This window comes from Acipenser ruthenus, chromosome 11 (assembly GCF_902713425.1).
Source record: "Acipenser ruthenus chromosome 11, fAciRut3.2 maternal haplotype, whole genome shotgun sequence".
NCBI classification, from domain to species: domain Eukaryota; kingdom Metazoa; phylum Chordata; class Actinopteri; order Acipenseriformes; family Acipenseridae; genus Acipenser; species Acipenser ruthenus.
Window position 1 is genome coordinate 8,177,256 of NC_081199.1, and position 21,356 is coordinate 8,198,611.

Consider the following 21,356-nt stretch of genomic DNA (forward strand, 5'->3'; position numbering starts at 1 on the left):
TATTAAGTGTGTCTTTTGAGTTGTCCCGCCTGCGGTGCACGGTCCCTCCCAGTCGCCTCCGGCAGTCAAGTCACTGTTGAAACCAAAACTGACTTTAGGCACCGTTGGAAGGTGTGTCAGCGTCTCCCCCCTCGTCCAATCCGAGCAGCTCGCCTCTTCTCAGGTTGTAGGTAACACACATCACCCCATGCTCGGGATGACACTCCCACGTCGTGCCTTTAAAACAGAGCCGGGAAGTGTACGGTATTTGTCACTGACACTTTCTGTGCCTTTCACTGGTTGTGAACTTTGCTTCACAACAAAAACTCTTCCTGCTCTGGATTCTATTACTTTAATCGCTCAGCATCTTAACATCCACTCTCAACTGCCTTTCTAATTTGCACGACTTCTGCCAATTTCTGTGCATTTCCAAGATTGATGTATTCAATCTGTTTTAACATGCTCTAAAACTAGCCGAACGGGGGCTTAGAATTGCGCTTTACAGCCAACTTAATTCACATACAGTCGACTTGTGCAAAACAAAGTTTTATTTAATAGAATACACGTATTTGGTTTGTAATAAAGGTAAGACTTTTTCCACAAATAATAATTATATATTTATTAACCTTTACTGTAAAACAAGGCACATCAACTTTAAAAAGTGGTCTGAAAAGTATTTAATTGTATGCATTTTGCAATGCTAAGTATGCATAAAGTGTATTGCAGATTACTATTGCTTATATTTTAAAGGTTTTAAAGGTTATGCTGTAGCATTGTTTTAGTTATCCAGAATAAGACACGTTTAACTAAATAGCTTAATACTTCCTGCTGCTAAGACGAGTGTTATTACCAAAAAAACGACTTTTCTCATTGAAATGCCAATAAGAAAACTGCTGTTGGTTGTAATCGCGGTGTTCACAAGCGCAGCAGCGGAAAGACAGAATGCCGTCTACTTGGAGGCTGCAAGGAGTAAATTGACTTTCTGCCACCTGACACGGACAGCGTCCTCCAAAACCGGTGTCAGCTACCTCAACTTCCTGAGCCGACCGGTTGGCGGCCACTCTGGGGCGCTTGTACTATACCAGAGCACCTGGGACAAGTCTCACCGGCTCCAGGAGTGCGTCAGCACCGATGACCCAGTCCTCACGAAGACTTTCCTTTCTTACTGCCAAGAGGGGCTCCAGACGAACTCCACTTTCACAAACAGACCGGACATCCTGCAGGACGCCCGTTCTCTGGTTGAATCCACCAGCCCGTGTGTCAGCAGTGCTTTGCCAGAGGATGGCGCCGAACCTGCCCGGCGAGAGAGGAGGGCTGCGGCGGCTGGAGAATCGGTACACACGCCCCCTGAGGAGAGTTCCGGGGATGTGAATCCCAGGAGTGGAGGCACAGCGCGGAGGAAAAAGCGATCGTGGATCGTACCCGGGACTCTCTGGTGTGGAAGAGGAACTGCGGCGCAACACTTCACTGAATTAGGTACGTGCTATTTTTGTTTGTTTTAACATTTATTCTGTATTGTGCAGGAGTGGTTAATGTAAAGAGATTACTTGAACCAGTTTTCATCTTTTAATAGCATTCCTTTCTGGCTTTCTTTTCTTTCAGTTTCCCTAAATATACAGTCGCTGTTCAACCCAGTGCCCCTTTCAGATAATTACACAATGCAATGTCCTTAAACAGAACACATGCAACACCTATTGATTTTTTTTTTCTATAGGGGTCTTTGACCAGGCAGACCTGTGTTGCAGAGAGCACGACCATTGTAAAGAGACAATATCAGTATTCAAAATAAAATACGGGATCTTCAACCATCACCTGTACACTCTGTCCCACTGCGAGTGTGACCAAAGGTTCAGACAGTGCCTGATTGGTGTGAATGATACCGTCGCTAATCTGGTTGGGTATGGCTTCTTCAACGTCATTAAGGTGTCTTGCTTCGTCTTCCAACCCAAAGTACAGTGCACCCGGATGTACTGGTGGGGCGGGTGAGTGGCATTTTAATGTATTTAACAATAAAAAGAACCCCACCCAACAGGCCAGGGTGCTAGGATATGGAGAGCAAGTCCAGGCTGTTATTAAAAAGCACATGGCCTCCCTCTATAGTGGAAGGAGAAGTCTTGTACAGTAGGACTGGAAAACAGATCAAACCTGTTCTGTCTGGAACTCCTTCAGGGAAGTTTGCTGAGAGAGAGAAAAGGAATTCACTTCTAATTCACTCTCCAAGCACGGTTGAACTGAAAATCCGTGCTGTTTTATATTGTACTGTGGGCCCTCTGTCAAGCCAGTATCCTTTGACCTACGTTTGGTTGTATTAAGGCTGTAAATCTATGCTGAACAATAACATTTGTCCTTTAGCATTTAAAATATTGTGTACATTCTTGTACACAATGTTACATATTTCTTGTGACATTTAGCCTTAGAGTGCAGTGGAATTTAGCTAGGACACTAGGGTTAAAAACAGCTGTTCTGCCTAAACAAATTACCATTGGCAATTTATTCTTCTCTGAAAATGGGGCCCACTGTGTCAAAGGCATTGCACAATATATTTACAAATATAAGGAGTAGCGCTTTCCATTGTACTGTACTGCGCTGGAGCAGGAGTAAAACTGTTCCATTGAATAGGAATCCTATCCTCAGGAATTCAGTGAGAGAACACACTGCGTGTCAGCACTTGCTTTGGCTTGTTTGAGGTGTTTCCTGTGGGTTTGGTTCCCTACGGGATCATGCATCCCATGGATCTTTCAAGTTTCCACTGGCAACCGTTACACCTAACACACATTGGCGTTCCTGCCGTGGGAAATCGCTTTCCGCATCAGTAATTTGAGAAGGGAGTTTCTGAACCTGCATCGCACCTCATTATTTCTTTATCCACCTCACCCCAACTGTGGCAATTCAATGAAACTACTATAGCAGCACAAGGACTTTGCAATGGGGTGAGGCTGCTGTTGGTAGAATGGTACCACAGTACTTTGACAGCTGTCATCCATATGCCAGTAGCAATTGTAATCCATATGATGGTACCATATAACCAGTGTGCTACCATATCCGGAAGACTGTGTTATGTTATCCAATGGTGGTCTGCTAATGCTTCGCCTGGGCTTCGTCAGTGTAATACACTGGTGTTGTAATGGGAGTAATTTCAGGTAGTCATGTGGGTTTTCCCAAGATCATACTTCTGTGAAGTTCTGTGAAGACAGGCACAAACTATTTTAAAGGGACACTTTGTAACCTATTACTGGGTGTGTGTTTTGTCTCATTCTTTCTGCTTAGATTATAATTTATTAGTCTTGCTAATACCTTTTGTCAACCTTCTAAAAGCAGAAACGGCAATATAGAATGGTACAAAACACAGGTAAGAAATGTTGCAAACCTGTATATAGTCCATATAGTGTACTGTATTTCAATATTGGATCAGTAATACACATCTTCCTAAATGTATGAATGAATGCAAAACCATGCAGGCAAGAGATAAAGAAAAAAAAAACAAGGATAAAGCATTGTTCATTAGGATATGGAATTATACTGGTTTCAGAACCTAATGATGCATTTGGCTGAATTCAGACAAAACCACAACCTTGCTTTTCTATTCTGGCAGGTGTAAGAAAAAACAGAAAGCACCTTTCGCCGTCCTCCGTCCTCCCACATCGTACAATGCCACTCACCCTGCAGAGGAGGAGACGGACATGGGCTGGAGACCCAAACCCAAATCAAAATCGGGCACCAGGGGCAGCCAAGGGGCCTCCCCCAAGATAAGCAGCACCACAGAGCCACCTAGTGGGGGGAAGCAAGCCCCCAAACCACCCCGCACGACAGCCCCAGGCCACAAGCGCAAGCAGCAGGGCAAGAGGGGGCAAAACCAAGGTCACACAGGGGTGGTGGGAGAGTCCAACGTGACAGGGAACAGTGGGGGTACAAATCCACTTTTGGAAAGTACCACATTGCCAGGCAACAGAGGAGACAAAAATACAGTTTTGGAAGAGTCCACAACGGTAGTGAACAGAGGGGGGGAAACCACCACACCGAAAGGTCCCGAGTTGCCAGGAAGTGCAAGGGGAGACACCCCAGAAAGAGGTCATTGGCTGTCGGGTCACAGGTCAGAGAATGCCCTGCCAGTGGTTAACCCCTTGTTTTCTGGTGAAGATAACCTTGAATCCGACGGGACGAGGCTCAACAGACCGCCCCCTGTGAGGATGGCACCCGAGGGACACTGTGAGTATGGTGGTCATCAGACTGGGGTAGGGTGGCATTGTGGGTTTGTATTCTAGCGCCAGAACAGCACCTTGTTTGGCAAGCTACACAGCTCGCGCTACACAATGTCAGCTGCCCTGAGGTTGTTAAATCTTCAATGCTAACTGTTAAAAAAAATATATAATAAAAAATAAAGTTGCATTGGCAATACTGACACCCGATTAATGCACTCTACAAACAATATATAGGGGAGCTCCTCAGGGCATCTGCCTGGGATCTCTTACTAGCAGCGCATTAAGTTTTATTCCAATGGGCTTTGCAAGTGTTACAGATAAAGACTACATGTTGAAATTTCGTCTGCTGTACATTGCTGGCTACAAATTTCCATGATTGCACACCTGAATACCTCTCTAGGTATTTAACTAAACAAGACTTAAATACCAGCCTCAGGTCAGTCGTCAGTAATAATCTTTAGATGACAGTCTTATATGTCAAGAAAAAATGTGCCAGAGGAGTTGCCAACAGGGCACCAAACACTGGTATGTTTTAACAGTGAACTTGAAAGTAGAGGCAACTGCTCAGTGCTTTTCAAACGTAACTGCTAAGTTACATCACTCGCAAAGGCACGTGGAAGTGCTTTAATCCATTGCTTTGGTGTTTGATTTGGCCAATTGTACACCGCCCCCTGAGGACTCCCGTCCACGGTCGGCAGTGGCATAGCTTGGATTCAAACCGCCGATCGCCAAGCTATAGGGCACATCCTGCACACGCGGAGTGCCTTTACCGGGTGCGCCACTCGGGGGCAGTCATGTTTCTTGTTAACACTGCAGGGAGTTCTGTAACACTTCAACAAACACAAATCTAAGATGTGCTGTAAACGTATTTCAGATCGAATTGTTAGCCTTGCTTAATGTGAAATGTGCACGGTCTCCAAAACTGACATGCTTTCCTCTGTTTGTTGACACAGATAAATCCCAGAGCTGTAACTGTTACAAGCGCTTGGATCAGTGCAAACACAAAATCAGCCCCCATGAGGAGAGATTCCAGCTGCAGAACACAGAGGCCAAGACACTGTACCACTGCAACTGCACACGCAGGTAACTCTACTGACAAGCTCTGACAGGAGAGAGGGGATGGGGGATGGGGGAGGGGGGAGGGGGGAGGGGGGAGGGGGCAGCCAGCACCGAACATCACTGGAACACAAGCTTATAACAACTGTCAAGAGAACCTTGTCTGGTTTTGACCCCTCATTAACTTTTGAGACTCATGAGACAACCAATGGTTTGTCATGAAGACTCTTCTGTTCAATGTACATTACAGGGCTGTGCCTATTTAAACAATAGCAAAGCTGGCACTACTGTGGGAATGTACTGCTTCACAAGGGCACAGATTACAGACCACTAAATACATTCCCAGGTTAGCTCTTCCTGCTAAACATGAATGCAAACAAAAAATATTCATTTCTGATTTGAGCTTACTGAATGTATTTTCAGTTTTCGGATAATTCAGAAACCCAGGCCTTCAGCTGAGGTTTATGCAGAGCATTTACCTTGACAATTAACAGTTGAGTTTGGCTACCCTCTGAACAACACACATGTTGAAAAGCAGAAATATATCATCTGAGCTTTGGGGGAGGCAGACAGCACAGAAATGCCAGAGGTGTGTTTTCAGACAGCTAGTAACATGCTTGTATTTGAAGTATATCTGAACAACTACATACTTTTCATCAGTGAATGTTCTTTTAAATGCTGGTTTTTAGAGACATGTAAGAATACAGTATCTGATTCATAAGACTGTGAATATCACCAAAGCTTATTATCAATGTTTAACTCCCCTTTTTCACAAATGGAAGATATGATGATTTCTCTGTTAACTAACAAAGCTAGGGAAGGCATTACCTAATGAAGGTATCAATATTCTTCACTCAAGTTCCTTGGTATATACTTGTAATTTTTGGAAGTTGTGAATGATCTAATGAATGTTTTTGGCCCCAGGTTGGCACAGCGACTGCGCAGGATGAGGGAGCCCAACGCAGTGGAGTCTCTGCTCTACAGCTTCGTCTCCTTGTCCTGTTTTGACCTGCGAGAGAGAGGGGAGTGTGACCAGGAGGGCCGGTAAGGGTGTGTGTATGTGAAAGACACCATGTGATCTGAAGGTGTTCCAGCTAGTTTGAAAATCCATTTTCTTTTTTAGGTTTTGAATACTTGTGTTGTGACAAGCCCCTCATTAAAAGTCTGTAACATTATGAGTGGGTGTTTGTACGTCATGTATTTTGTCATGAATAGTAAGTATTTAAGCCATAATATTCATACCCACTGTCTCTGTTTTGCTGGCCAGGTGCACCACGCAGCAGACTGCTGTCCTTTCCAGGGCGAGGCACCTCCGTAGAGTCCTGAAGACTCGGCGGAGCGCTGAGGGGAGGGAGGGGGTCGAGGGAGCCCTCAAAGTGAAGAGACAGGCCACCAACACACCCAGGCCAGTTCCGCTGTACGACAGGTGTCTGAAGATGGTCGACTCCAGACTGAAACCGGAATTACTCACTGAACAGCCCCGCAATGACACCACCACGGACTGGAATATCTCAAAAGGGAGCAGACATTAAATAGAGGCGTTAAATGCGTTTCTAACTCTTCAGTGTGTTCAGGTTTGGCGCCCCCTACTGGAGGGGGGTACACATTGGAAAGCCAGTTTTTTGCTTCAGTTACATCCCTTTTTCTAAATGCAAAACAGGAATACAACTGTGAATGTTCATTTAAGTAATTTCGAGTTAACGGGTTGCATTTGCTTTCAGAAAATAAGGCGCACATCCTGTACTGAAGCAAAAACACTTTTCGGAATCCTAACTATAAGTATTACAAAGCTACAACCATTGCTAATTTCAGTGTGCCGTTCATGAAAATGTTTGTTACATTATTCATATCAGGCAACCTGCAGGCTTGAGACATTTTGATGATCAAACTTCTGACTGATCCATCACCACAGAAACGTTGGGTCTACCATAATGGCCTGGAGCAGAAGCTTATTTATTGTACAGAGTGTATATTTTGTTCACGTCCGTCCTTGTGTACAGTCTTGCAAGGGTATTGCTAGCAGACCTTTGGAAGGTAACAATGCTGTGCATTCTAGGTTTCTTATACCCTGATAAGCCATAGCTGGAGTTCTTTAGAGCGTTTTACAAGCTGCAGTGCATCAACATACCCCTAGCACTCTAGGGATAAACCCAGCATAACCGAGGAGAGCTGTTTGAGTGCTGTAAAATGCTCTAAAAAACCAAGCAAACCCTGTGTATTGTAAGCAAGGCTGTTGCGAGCTGTTGTGTATTCAATTTACAATGCAAGCAAATGACATGTATTTATCTTGGTAAAATAGCAATCAAATGTATAAAGTTTTCTTAATTTTAAAATCATGTTTATGATAGAATTATATGATATTATGTTGCATTTTGCTTTTGTAATTGTGGTTTCTTTTTTTGTGACAACGGTATTATAAGTCTGATTGGTTATTGATGAGCTCACTGCATGACATGAGCAGGGAAGTGTACAGATTATTGAATACAAAGGGAGTGGGTTGTTTACCTGTCTAGAGTGAAGTCTAATAAAGTAAGTGTTTGTAAGATCCTTGTGTCTGCATCTTGTGTCTCTATCAAAGTCACACAGAATGGCATGGTGCTGTCCAGGTGTCTATGCTGCGCTGTGTTCTGTATATGTACAGTTCTGAGCTACAGGTTTGGTTTATGATTAGCAGAGTGTGTGTGTGTGTGCGTGCATGTGTGTGTGTTGGGAGCTAAAGAAAGGATGCTTTACTTGCTCTTCTGTGTTATTGTGGGCAGATGTTTCAAATGCTTCGTCAGGCTTTGCCCACATTAGCAGAAGGGTTTGTTCTCTTTGCGGTGTGAAGCCTGCATTGTGCTTCCATATTCAGGTTACACTGACTACCCAAGGTTTTAAAATCAAATTCCTCTATTCACAAAAGTGAAGAACTCAGCACAATAAAGGAGAACGAGTAGTAGTATTAATAAAGTAAGAGGTCTTGATTTTAAAGCATTGGTACAGACCTTGTAGCTAGCAGCATGATGTAAGCGAGATTTATAGAGGCACTCCCACACACACCTGCGTTACAATACTCTACACCTGAGACACCACATCATCCGCTTCACAGGATATGAAAGCGATCGTTCTGATTAGGTTATTATCCCTCAGGGGAGGTATGTGTAAGTGTATCACACTTCACTTTTAAGATCTATAGCTAGAGAACCGGTTATCAGCTTGCTGTGATTGGTACAGACATTGCTTAGCACAACTTAAGAATCCTGGTCGCAAAGTTGTTTAGCTTGTGGATCTCCGCCTTTTACAAAGTTGGGGCCACTATGGTGTTTAGGAATTCCCCTACAGGCCAAGCACAGTTTATACTACATACTGTAGACCACCAGTTAGACTATTATTAAATTAACGCTTTGTTTGCTAGTATATTGAAACAGGATATCTAGCAGGTAAGATCTTGTTTCCTGTACAGTAACTTGATCCAGCTTCTTCGCACTTTATACAGAGATTTATTCAATTTAATCAGGAATCACACAGATGGAAAAACAGAAAGGAGCACAGCATGACGTCTCAGGGAGGAGTCCCTGGCAGCACTGCGCTCGCTGTCTCACTGGCTGTGGGGAGTCGGGGCCCGAGCCACGCTCTGCCCACATTCACACGATACGAATGTTCACTACTGAGTTCAACAGTCTGGACCTCGATGAGAGATTTAGATATAGTGAGTATTGGGAAAGGGGAGAGAGATGAGCCCAGAGCTCCACAGTGATATCAACTGGATGAAGTGACAGCAAAGCAGCATCTCTACACCAGGGTTAGGATTGCCAACTGTACTGCAAGAGTCGTCCCTTTTTAATAAACATTTACCCTTTTTTCAAATTACGCAATTGTCTTATGCAAACCAATGCATGCCATTTTTTAAATGCATTTCACAGGTACGGAGCTACTGCAATGCAGAATCAGTTCCATGCTGCTTTTGTTCAACCAGCACCAAACAACAGCTGCACACCTGGAAAGTGATTCAAGTTTCCTCTGAGGAATTTGTACTTCTGAATATTCTATCATATATCAGATAGAACCGCATTCTGATCTTACAGAATTATTGAATTAATTCCTGCACAATTGTAATGCTGATGTGAACTATGGAAAAATACTGGCAACCCTAGTCCTGGGCAAGGTGCACTTGGGTTTACTCACATTATTACCCAGGTTACAATTACCTACTGAGAGAGAGAGAGAGAGAGAGTGAGAGAGAGAGAGAGAAAGTAGAGCAGGGGAGGGGGAGAGGGAGGAGGATAGGGGTAATGGGTATATTAAAGATACATTAGCTTGCTAGGTCTCCCTATTTGCAGGATCTTTACCAATATGATCTTCAATGACTAAGGACTAATGGTTGAACAAAGACAGCTACAACGATATGAGCCATAAGTAGAATGGAACCTCTGGCAATAACATTTAATCAACGATCACAACAGCATGAATACACAATGGTACTCCACTGGTGTGCGGTGTACCATAGCTGTACCAGACAGGGTGTGTGCTTGTTATCTTTTACATTTTTTCTGGTAAGGTTTTGCTGTTTTATATATATTCTGTAAAGGGAGACCTGCTATAATAGGAGTCAAAAGTGTGAAGGCTCCTTAAAAACTGTGACAAAACAGTGTGGTACTGGCAGAAAGCAGGACATTAGCATTTCAGAGAAAAGGAGAGTAGCAGAGGAACAGGGGTAAGGGTAGGGCAGAAAGAGGGAGAAAGAGGCAGAGCGAGACAGAGAGTGAGGCAGACAGAAATACTTTCGCTCTCAGCGATTCAAGATCAGAAATGATGGACGTCAGGAAATCTTCACGGGGAGAAATAAATAAATCGGAAAAGTCTGTCCGTTCCAGTTAGCCGCCATTTGAAAATCATTCTTTGGCCTCGTCTGGGCCCGGAAACCGTCTATTTTCTCTCCTACATGACCGTGAGCATGTCACAACCCTGCAGCCTTGGACTCGCCTGAAGTCTTCCCCCCAGAGAGAGCATTTTCTTGGGGTTTCTTTTCCCCCAGAGCTTCGGGGGCACTGACTTCTATCCCTGGTGTGCCGGGGCTGGCGCAGGTGTGTGGGTGTGGGGCGGAGCTGCTCGGGGACTCATCCGGTTCACACACGAGTCGTTCTCTCTTGGCTCGGTGTCCAACGCGGGGGGAGGGGCTGCGGTCTTTGCCTTTCTCCCTGGAGTGTGGCCGCAGGTTGAGGGCCTGCAGTTTGGGCAGCGCCGGGCTTCGGCTCCGGCTTCGTCGGCCCCTCTGCTTGGCCTTGCCCGGGCTGGGGCTGCGGGACTTGGGCCGGAGCAGGACCAGGGTGCTGTCGTCCTCCGAGCTGTAGTCAGAGCTGTCAGAGGGGCTGGAGCTGGGAAGGGAGCTGGGCAGCATGATCTGCGGGAGGAACATAGTGTTCAGAGAGCTAAACCTGTGGTAAAATACACAGTTTCTAAGAGAACTTGTATACTGGGCATATTGGAGACAGTAGTCCAGATGATTTGACAAGATGATCACTATACAGTACACAGTATTGGATAAGGCACTCTTCATTTTTTCAAAGAATATTAAGTAATATTGTGTTTTTTAAAATCACACTCTAGTATCGTGCACTGCAGATAATATTCATATAAGGTCAGATGCTTGCAACATAGATTAAGAGCAGACGCTGTGAAGTCTGTCATCCCAACAGCAGATGGCACCATTGCAGCTCACCTTAAAGGAATATAATGTATTTCAGCTGGTTTAATGCAATCCTACAGTTAATACCAACAGTAGAAAAAAGGAGAAAAGGCATTTAGTTCTGTTGTTTAAGTTTGTTGTGTAAGGCTTTTAGCATTGTGTTTCATTCTTATCAATTATATAGCATGTGTTTTAAACTGCTCAAATTGAAACTACAATTATAACCGCATGAAACACTATATGGGTTATTTGGCAGCGTGACTTTATCAGAGGAACAGCCTCCTGAACAGAAAACATGACCTCCTGACCTGGAAGGGCTCCGTCACGCCCACGATGGTGCTCATGTTGTTGCTATAATAACCCAAGATGTACTCGCCCGACCCCTTAGGAAGAGTTTCCTCGCCAAATGCCACCTGCAGGGAACGAGGGAGCAAATTAGTGAAGAAACGACAAACAGAACGCAGGTAACCTTAACATTCCTTTCCCATTATCTTTCGAAGCCATTCTACACATGCTGGTGTAGAACGTGTCTTCCTGAGTGAGTCAGAGAAACATCAATTTCCATTCAGGCTGTGGGCAGCAAAGCAATAAAGTCTCGTTCCACTGATGAACTTTCCAGGCTTTTCTTATTTCATTATCCCCAGCCGGGGGTCTTTAGGCTTTTTTTAAACATGTGCACACAGTAGGTTATGGTGATTTACTTTTCCATGTTACTGATAGTTCCACTTTTGCATTTACAGCTGTGTAGAGCTCTATAGTTCCAGTGTACAGGGTGTCAGTAGAGCTGAATTACACTGGAGCGTTTATGTGTATGTCAATGCAGACAGGACCCAGTGCCTGTGCAGTCTCTGCTCTACCTGGCACTGCTGCTTCATACTGTCGGAATCCTCCTGCTTGGCCCACACGTACCCCACATAGTCCTTGTGGTGTCTGAACCCCACCTGTGGAAAGATGAAGGGGGATGTGAGGCAGACCAACACGCCAATGATAATTCAGCTTAGGGTTTGTAGTCCTAGTATAGGCTCTGGACAAAATCCTAATATGCAACTGACATTGAAAATATGTGAATTATTTGAAAATGTTCAGTTTCTTTCGACTATGATTCTTCTTGAGCGTATTTAAAATCTATATTTTAACACACACTTTCCAGTATGATCTCTGCTTTCCCTGAGACGGATGCATTTTGAATGTCGACTGTGTTTCTTTCATGTGACCACTTTACAAATAGCTTTGAAAAAATTCCATTAATAATCCAATTCCTCTTTACAATGTACATTCATATTGGACCCACAAGATTTATTGAAATTCTCTAATAAATAATAATGTTTCTGTTTCTTCTTGTATCGAGTGGATCTTGTGATGGGTCATATCCTTCACACTCAATCAGAATTTCTATAGTACGTATAACACACATTTGCTATCAATGTCTTCTTTTTAAGGCTTTTAAAACTGATAAGATCCGTTCAATAGAGTTTTCACCATCGCTGATTGGGACTGGTGTGCCTGGGCCATGTTACCAGAATAGTCTTCATTTAGTAAGTAAAATAAATAAACATTTCTACAATTACACCTGCTTTATATTTCCCATTTATTTTCATATTACATGTTATTTAAAGTGCGAACCCTATAGAGTTTTCAACACACCTCAATCAGGGAAAGTGAAAAATCCAGGCCATTGCTCAGCAACCACCGAAAGGCTGCATAATGCAGATGTGTTGCTCAGTCTTAAGATATGAAACAGAACAGAGCTGTAGCTAGCTGGGTACCTTGTAGAGGCCGATCCAGTCCCAGGAACTGCGAGGGAAGCTGGCCGCCATCCTGAACTTCACAATGGCATCCGACACCTTGGTCCATTCATCCTCCACAAAGAACTGGACCAGAGGGAGGTCCACCTTGTAGGGGAACTGAGGGGGGAGAGAGGTGAGAGAAGTGAGACAGGGATAAGAGAGTGTAATTTGTTGTATGACCACAAGATGACACTGTGGTACAGTTTAGAAGGGTTTAATTTATCAAAACACATTCATTTACATGGTTTATGACATAACTGGAAATACTCAAGTCAGTAAACGCTTCTGAATACCCCTCTTGTGCCTTTGCAAACACAACTGTTCAATTCCAACGCCCTACAGAGTTCTTAGCTCTTCCTAGATGGTTTATTTTAAAGTATTTAAATAGGCCGACTTCAGGACCAAGGACAGGGAAAGACTGAAGAAATCCAATCCAATTGAAAGGCAAATTATAATGCAATGGTTGCATATAATGCTATATATGTATATATATATAAAATGATGATAATATAATTTATAATATTATTTACACACAAACGTGTTATAACATTTTAAATATACCCCATCTCTCTTGCTTCGCTGTGCAATGTCTTTCTTGCTCCAATTACAATGGTATATGAAATTGGGCTGCAAATTCATAAGAATTTCAATAGAATTTTCTTGGATTTAAAAGGACTAGCATCTGAAAGTCATGTTTTCACAGAAATGTGCTGACATGATTTTAAAGTGGAACAGTGGAGTAATACACATTATTTCAGATTACTAGAACATACAATTACTTTTGAAAGGCTGTGTCAGCATGAAAGCCCCCTGTTCATCCTAACACAGTAAACCCCCTTGCATGTGAAGCTGAGCGCAGTCTGCCTGTGTCTTACCCTGAGTGTGAAGATGGCAGAGACAGGCTTGTGGTCACTAGTCAGGTACTCCATGTGGCTGCGGTAGCTGTGCTGTGTCACTGTCACCCCGCTGGTCAGCTGTGCCACCGAGCTGCGCTTCAACGGGGGAGTCCGAGAAGGGACGGCCGACTCAAAGGGTTTAATCTTCCAGAGGATCCTGTCCGTCCACGCCGGCTTGCGCTTCTTAGCACTGAGGCGGAATCACACAGACCACATGAGAATCACACAGACCACATGAGAATCACACAGACCACATGAGAATCACACAGACCACATGAGAATCACACAGACCACATGAGAATCACACAGACCACATGAGAATCACACAGACCACATGAGAATCACACAGACCATAGGAGAATCACACAGACCACATGAGAATCACACAGACCATAGGAGAATCACACAGACCACATGAGAATCACACAGACCACATGAGAATCACACAGACCACATGAGAATCACACAGACCACATGAGAATCACACAGACCACATGAGAATCACACAGACCACATGAGAATCACACAGACCACATCAGAATCACACAGACCATAGGAGAATCACACAGACCACATGAGAATCACACAGACCACATGAGAATCACACAGACCACATGAGAATCACACAGACCACATCAGAATCACACAGACCATAGGAGAATCACACAGACCACATGAGAATCACACAGACCACATGAGAATCACACAGACCACATGAGAATCACACAGACCACATGAGAATCACACAGACCATAGGAGAATCACACAGACCACATGAGAAGCACACAGACCACATGAGAATCACACAGACCACATGAGAATCACACAGACCACATGAGAATCACACAGACCATAGGAGAATCACACAGACCACATGAGAAGCACACAGACCACATGAGAATCACACAGACCACATGAGAATCACACAGACCACATGAGAATCACACAGACCACATGAGAATCGCACAGACAGCATGAGAATTACACAGACCATAGGAGAATCACACAGATCATAGGAGAATCACACAGACAGCATGAGAATCACACAGACCATAGGAGAATCACACAGACAGCATGAGAATCACACAGACCATAGGAGAATCACACAGACCATATGAGAATCACACAGACCATATGAGAATCACACAGACCATATGAGAATCACACAGACCACATGAGAATCACACAGACCATATGAGAATCACACAGACCACATGAGAATCACACAGACCACATGAGAATCACACAGACAGCATGAGAATTACACAGACCATAGGAGAATCACACAGACCATAGGAGAATCACACAGACAGCATGAGAATCAAAGCACAGAGCAGGCAGCAGGTGATGTGCTCACTTGCTAACTTGATATTTGAAAATTGCTTTCTGGCAGAGTGCTTGGCAAAGTGGAAGTACTATTATTATTATTATTATTATTATTATTATTATTATTATTATTATTATTATTATTATTTATTTCTTAGCAGACGCCCTTATCCAGGGCGACTTACAACTGTTACAAGATATCACATTATATATTATTTCACATTATACAGATATCACATTATCTTACATACAGTTACCCATTTATACAGTTGAGTTTTTACTGGAGCAATCTAGGTAAAGTACCTTGCTCAAGGGTACAGCAGCAGTGTCCCCCACTGGGGATTGAACCCACGACCCTCCGGTCAAGAGTCCAGCGCCCTAACCACTACTCCACACTGAGTCCACGTAAGTAAAGCTGAGAGTTATAGCATATCCTCCAGTCTTTAATTAACCTAGTGCTAGGATTTATGTCTTGAAAGCCTGGAGTAAATGCTTTGGAAATATGAATGTGTAATGGAAAGTGTAAGTCAAGTAAAGAAATGTTTTGGCCAATGCCTTCTAAAGCCCACAAAACAGTGGAAACATTGGGGCAGCTTTTCTGACAACATAAAGTGCAGCTTTTTTTAGATTTATTTTTAGTAATTGAAAGCTCATGATTTTAATAATCAGCTACATATACATATATTATTACAGAGACCCATATATTGAATGGGATTTAGTTTCCAATACATTTATAGATTTTCAAACTGGTATAGCTTAAAAAAAAGATGAGTTTTATCACAGAACTCAACAATTCAGCTTTCAACACACCAATGTGTAACGATGTGACAGAAACGGTAAATACGGCTGGCAGGTGCTTCCATATCGACAGCAGAAATGTTTTACAAGGAACAGTCTCCTTAGTGATGACTCTGAAGGCCGCGGTGGACCTACACGCTATCGTCAGTGTAATAACAGGTGTTTCTGAACATTAGACAGCCAGATAGAAGCAGAGCTGCCCAGGTGTGTTAATGCAGACCCTCCCCACTCCGAGCTGGGCTCAGTACCTGGTGTCGTAGGTGTTGGTCCCCACATCGAATTTGTACGTCGGGGGGAATTTGAGCGGCCCCTCATGAAACCCCTCCAGGACAGTCTCGGACTCCTTTGCCATGTTCAGCTGGGGGAGAGTTGGGGGCAGTCAGAGAGAGAGACTGGGACAGGATTCAGGTATACTGTAGGTGAGTCTACAGCAGGTCCAGTGAGTCTACAGCAGGTACAGTGAGCCTTGCTAATACAGTTTTCAGCATTTTACCACGGTGATAGCTGCAAAGTATAGTCAAGGATAGGGGTAGAATGATAAAGCACAGTCAAGCATATATACAATCCTGGTAAAATACACAGTAATACACTTTAAAACAATGGTATGCAAAAGCATGTTCATTGCAAAATGACTGTGTAGTTTAGCAAAGGAATTGAATAAGAGCTAAACCAGCTCAGGTTGTGTCATTTCCCTGCACAGCGGACCCTGAAGTGTACAGTGAAAGTGACCTTGCTTTAACCAGCTCAGGTTGTGTCATTTCCCTGCACAGCGGACCCTGAAGTGAACAGTGAAAGTGACCTTGCTTTAACCAGCTCAGGTTGTGTCATTTCCCTGCACAGCGGACCCTGAAGTGAACAGTGAAAGTGACCTTGCTTTAACTAGCTCAGGTTGTGTCATTTCCCTGCACAGCGGACCCTGAAGTGAACAGTGAAAGTGACCTTGCTTTAACCAGCTCAGGTTGTGTCATTTCCCTGCACAGCGGACCCTGAAGTGAACAGTGAAAGTGACCTTGCTTTAACCAGCTCAGGTTGTGTCATTTCCCTGCACAGCGGACCCTGAAGTGAACAGTGAAAGTGACCTTGCTTTAACCAGCTCAGGTTGTGTCATTTCCCTGCACAGCGGACCCTAAAGTGAACAGTGAAAGTGACCTTGCTTTCCTCGAGCAGCCCTCTCAGTTGAGCATGGCTGAGTTATGTATCAGTTCCTCAGGCTCCCTGGGGAAAGTTTCACTTTCAGCTCATTTCAGTTGGAATATGCAAACGATTGCAGGCTTAGCGAGCGTGGGGTCATGTAATAAAATGGAAATGTTTCCAGTTTAGCCTCCAGGCCTCTCTCGGTTTCTCCTTGCTCCTGTGTCCATGGTTACTGTAGCACATGTTACTCTATTAGTTTTCCCCTTCTAAGGTGTAAGGTGTAAATGCATTACTTATTAATGCTACACACTGGTGTTTGTCTCTGCCTTCAAAGTTCAATCAATACAACCTCTACATTGAATAAAATGTCTGTCATGAAACTTCATTTTTTGAGTGCTCTGGTAGAAAGCATTGCTCTAGTTTACACTCTCAGGATTCTGTTAATGTGGCTGTTCCAAGGGTTTGAAGAAGTAATTGAGAATTCTCTTTTGCACATCATACTCGTCCTAGGATCAAGATGAAATTTGATAATCTTTCCTTCCCTGGTTTTAAAGACCATATTAGGGAATTGTTTGAACCTGACAGTGGTTCTCCTTCAGGCCACATTAACAATTAGATAGATGTCTTATTTATTCTGCTCTTTGATCTCTGTACGCTTCTGATTAAGTTTGAACAGCACATGTTTTTATTGTGTTGTTCGTACATTGTTTTTATACATTGTAATGGTTTTTTAATTTTTTTTCCAGGACCCCCTTGCAATCAAGGCCTCGGTCTCAATTGGTAAATCTCCTGGTTAAATGAATGAATAAATAAATAAATCTAAAGGCGCTCACCTGGTCCTTCTCCCACAGGGTGGAGAGTTTGTTGCCGTCGATCGATAACTTCACAAAGTGCATGTCAAGCGTTTCGATCCGGAAATTCAAATCCCCGAACCAAAACACAACACTGACGAGAAAGAAGAATTCAGAGTGGGGTCATCAAACTGCATCAAATGTGTTACAATCACCCGGCTCTCACGAGAGTAGGTAGCTTCAAATGAAACGTTTCTTTGTGATAATGTTTGTAATAAATCTGAATGGATCTAGATGGTGCTGGTGCTCACTAATATAAAGGTACTTCAGTTGACCTAGCCTATGCTACAGATGTCTACGGAGAGCAGCTAGAACTGAAAGGCAGCTCCTGAACTCACAGTCAAAGCCCCTTAACACACACTTATATAAAAATAAACACTATGTATGAGCAATTGACATAAGAACCACTCTGAATGATTGGAGTAATCTGAAGCTACTATTGTGACTACAGTGCACAGGCAAGCTAATGGTGTAGATCTGTATAATGTGCTTCGCTCAGAGAGGGGAAAGTACTTGGCTACAGGTCATTTTTAAGTGTCATGGGGTTAAGAACCCTTTACTTGTCTGAAAGTACCAGAACGCCACTAAAATATCTTAAACAAGAATTATTATAAGAATTCCTATTTTATTTGCATACTGAACTTCTAATAACGCATACAATAGATAATGCATTTATCTAATTTCCACAAAGTGTCTTTCTCCATCTTGCCACAATGCTTTACTTTTCGTGTCAGCGGCTTCGTTTGTGAGTCATGTGCTGCCCATCGTAAATAGTACCGGAGTGGTGTTTGGGTGCGTTCTGGCTCCACTATACCACTGCTTCTGGGCTGGCATGACTCACTCGTGATCGAGCACTCCGTTGGCTGACTGTCCCTCAAACTGCTGCTGTTGCAGGATGCTCTCGAAGTCTTCCATGCGCTGCTCCAAGTTCTCCATGTGCGCCGACAAGTGGCAGTTGAGGAAGCAGACCATGTGACCGAAAATAGCCATCCGGGCGCTGACCCCTCCTTTATTACCCTGAGGAGGAAACCAAACTGAAATGAGCATTAGAGATCAAATGATCTCAACATTACAACAATAAAAACTGGAATCACTCTAATTTAATATTTCAAAAAGGGAGGGGTAAAAATCTATTCACACGGCACTGTTGATACAAAACTGATGCAAATTGCATTTTGGTTTTAAAAACCTTGCTAAATTTTTAAATAAAAATAATATTCATCAGTGGGCAGTTTTCACAAAGCTCTTCTGCCAGCGCAATGCCACTCCCACTCACCCAGTATCCCCCGAGGCCAGTGCGAGTGCTCTCTGTCTGCACACCCCTCAGGAAGGGCAGGTGGTAGTACTTGGCAAACACCAGCAAGAAAACGCCCTGCATCCGCTGTGACGTCACCTAGCGGGACAGAGAGAGGGCGAGAGAGGAGCGAGGGAGAGTGGGAGAGAGTGAGAGAGAGAGTAAGAGAGAGGGCGAGAGAGGAGCGAGGGAGAGTGGGAGAGAGTGAGAGAGAGAGTAAGAGAGAGGGCGAGAGAGGAGCGAGGGAGAGTGGGAGAGAGTGAGAGAGAGAGTGAGAGAGAGAGTGAGAGAGGAGCGAGAGAGAGTGAGAGAGAGTCAGAGAGAGAGACGAGATAGTGAGAGAGAGTCAGAGAGAGAGAGTGAGAGAGAGAGTAAGAGAGAGAGTGAGAGAGGAGCGAGAGAGAGTGAGAGAGAGTCAGAGAGAGAGACGAGAGAGTGAGAGAGAGTCAGAGAGAGAGAGTGAGAGAGAGCTGAAACATGGCTGAGAAATCTTTTGATAGCTATTCCTGTTGATCTGCTACACAGATGGATATCATGACTGGATGGGATCTAAATAATAATGTGCAGTGCTGTGTGATGCACTCACGTTAGGGATTTTGAACCCTGTGGGTGGGATGGGGTTAAAAGCTCTATAACCACTCCTGCAGAGGAGCCTGGCTCTTTGGGGTAGTGGTGAAGATGCTTGCTTGCTGTGGCACCTGTTCATGCCCAGCCTCCGCTCTGATGTGCACATACAGGGGAAGCTGGGTATTGTAGTTGCAGAATGCCTTTTTGCTTTACTGTAGGAGATGGGACCTCAGACCACATAATCCTGGATTTGCATATAAACTCTGCATGCATTATTTGTACAGTGAAACAAATGCAAATAGCTGCCTGTACGAACTGGAAGGCAAATACGGACATTTGCAAATATGGACAAAATGATCTTAATAAACACTGGCCTTCATATACAGACCGAGATCATAAAACAAGACATCATCTCAATAACAATCAAGAACAACTTGATACTAAATAAAAGACCTCCAGGGGCTCTGTACCACACTGAGGGCCACAGCACATACAGAAACCTTCTGTGCAAAGTGACCCTGACACCTGACAAAGCAATACACTGTTTATTTACATGAACGCTGCTGTTGGTGCAACTGTACATTTATAATCTTCCTTGCCAATGCCTGCACTAATAGCGTGCTCCATTATAGAACAAAAGGAGGCGATTATTAGATTATAGGGGTCCTCACTTAGGATGTCATAGAAGACCATAAGCACAGAAAGTTTGGAACATAAATTCTAATCAATAGTTAAGAAACAAATAAACAAACAAAACTAAACTAAACAAAACAAAAACATCAGGTTTCAAAATCAGCCTTTACCAGGTAAAACCTTAAAGTGATTGTAGTTAACAATCCACCCACTGTATAGGTCGCAATGTCTATTTTCATTTTAAAACATGATCTCTAGTACTTTTCTAAGTAGTTTACTTGAACGCAAGGCAAGCAAACTGACCTGATCTACTAGGTTTGCTGCAACATGTGTTTCTTTCAAAACTGCACATTTAGGGCCTATATAGTGGATAGAAGTTTTATGAAATGAATGTGTTTGCTGCAACTGCTTTAAAATCAAATCCCTTAGTTACAGGCTTTCTACCAAATGAGCCAAAACACCTATAGAAATTCTATTTACGTGTTATGCAGGGTCATTGGACTGGTGAATTCTGATTAGATGTAAGACGGGGTCATTGGACTGGTGAACTGGGGAAGCACATTAACTGATATTGTTTAGGCATGTAGAGAAAGATAGGGACACTTTCTGTAAAAGTCATTGTGCAACATTGTCTTGGATCTGCATGGCTTGGGGGTGGCAATTGGCTTCTCTGTTAGAAAACCTCAGCGTAAAAGGGATGTTGTTTTTTTTTGCCCACATTTACAAAAAAAGGAATCTGCCCCTTTTGCTTATTCTCAGTAACTGCAAAAGACACTTTGCTAATTACCTGGCTCCAGTCAAATGAAATGTATAAATACAAATGCATTTGTACTTTTAAATGAGCAACAGCTTGTCAACGCTGCAGTTTTTCTGCACTCTCTTTGCGGTCAAGTGGTGCATAATTGTCTTGAGATTGAACGTCATTATAAAGACTAACACATTATCAACTCACAAGCACATATCCGAAGGGACTCAGTGTATCCATACACAGGTCACTCCACTGGTCAGTAAAGATTGCATCTTTGAGGCGTTTATTGATCATGGAGTTCACTTCCTGTAGCCTGGGACAGAGAGAGAGAGAGAGAGAGAGAGAGAGAGAGAGAGAGAGAGAGAGAGAGAGAGAGAGAGAGAGAGAGAGAGAGAGAGCAGCCTGTTTTAATAATTTCATTTA

At 43.5% G+C, this 21,356-nt stretch overlaps 2 protein-coding genes across 3 annotated transcripts in view; one reads left to right on the top strand and one right to left on the bottom strand.

Annotated features, from left to right (window-relative positions):
• The first annotated feature begins 206 nt into the window (after nucleotides 1–206).
• Nucleotides 207–7,800, top strand: LOC117426416 (group 3 secretory phospholipase A2-like). Its single transcript, XM_059033256.1, has 6 exons — nucleotides 207–1,455; nucleotides 1,694–1,961; nucleotides 3,572–4,185; nucleotides 5,132–5,261; nucleotides 6,159–6,278; nucleotides 6,502–7,800. Exons 1-6 carry the CDS (start codon nucleotides 855–857, stop codon nucleotides 6,764–6,766), a joined length of 1,998 nt encoding a protein of 665 aa, XP_058889239.1. The 5' UTR covers nucleotides 207–854; the 3' UTR covers nucleotides 6,767–7,800.
• Nucleotides 7,801–8,690: 890 nt separating this feature from the next.
• LOC117426663 (inositol polyphosphate 5-phosphatase K-like) overlaps nucleotides 8,691–21,356 on the bottom strand; it is a 36,240-nt gene continuing 23,574 nt past the window's right edge. For both annotated transcript variants that reach the window (XM_059033266.1, XM_059033265.1), the window contains exons 4-13: nucleotides 21,138–21,246; nucleotides 18,968–19,084; nucleotides 18,533–18,708; nucleotides 17,674–17,785; nucleotides 15,955–16,064; nucleotides 13,562–13,772; nucleotides 12,666–12,803; nucleotides 11,757–11,840; nucleotides 11,208–11,312; nucleotides 8,691–10,614 (exon numbers count right to left, since the gene is read on the bottom strand). In XM_059033266.1, coding sequence (XP_058889249.1) covers nucleotides 10,171–10,614; nucleotides 11,208–11,312; nucleotides 11,757–11,840; nucleotides 12,666–12,803; nucleotides 13,562–13,772; nucleotides 15,955–16,064; nucleotides 17,674–17,785; nucleotides 18,533–18,708; nucleotides 18,968–19,084; nucleotides 21,138–21,246 — 1,606 coding nt within the window. In that variant the 3' untranslated portion in view covers nucleotides 8,691–10,170. The remainder of the gene's footprint in view (nucleotides 10,615–11,207; nucleotides 11,313–11,756; nucleotides 11,841–12,665; nucleotides 12,804–13,561; nucleotides 13,773–15,954; nucleotides 16,065–17,673; nucleotides 17,786–18,532; nucleotides 18,709–18,967; nucleotides 19,085–21,137; nucleotides 21,247–21,356) is intronic.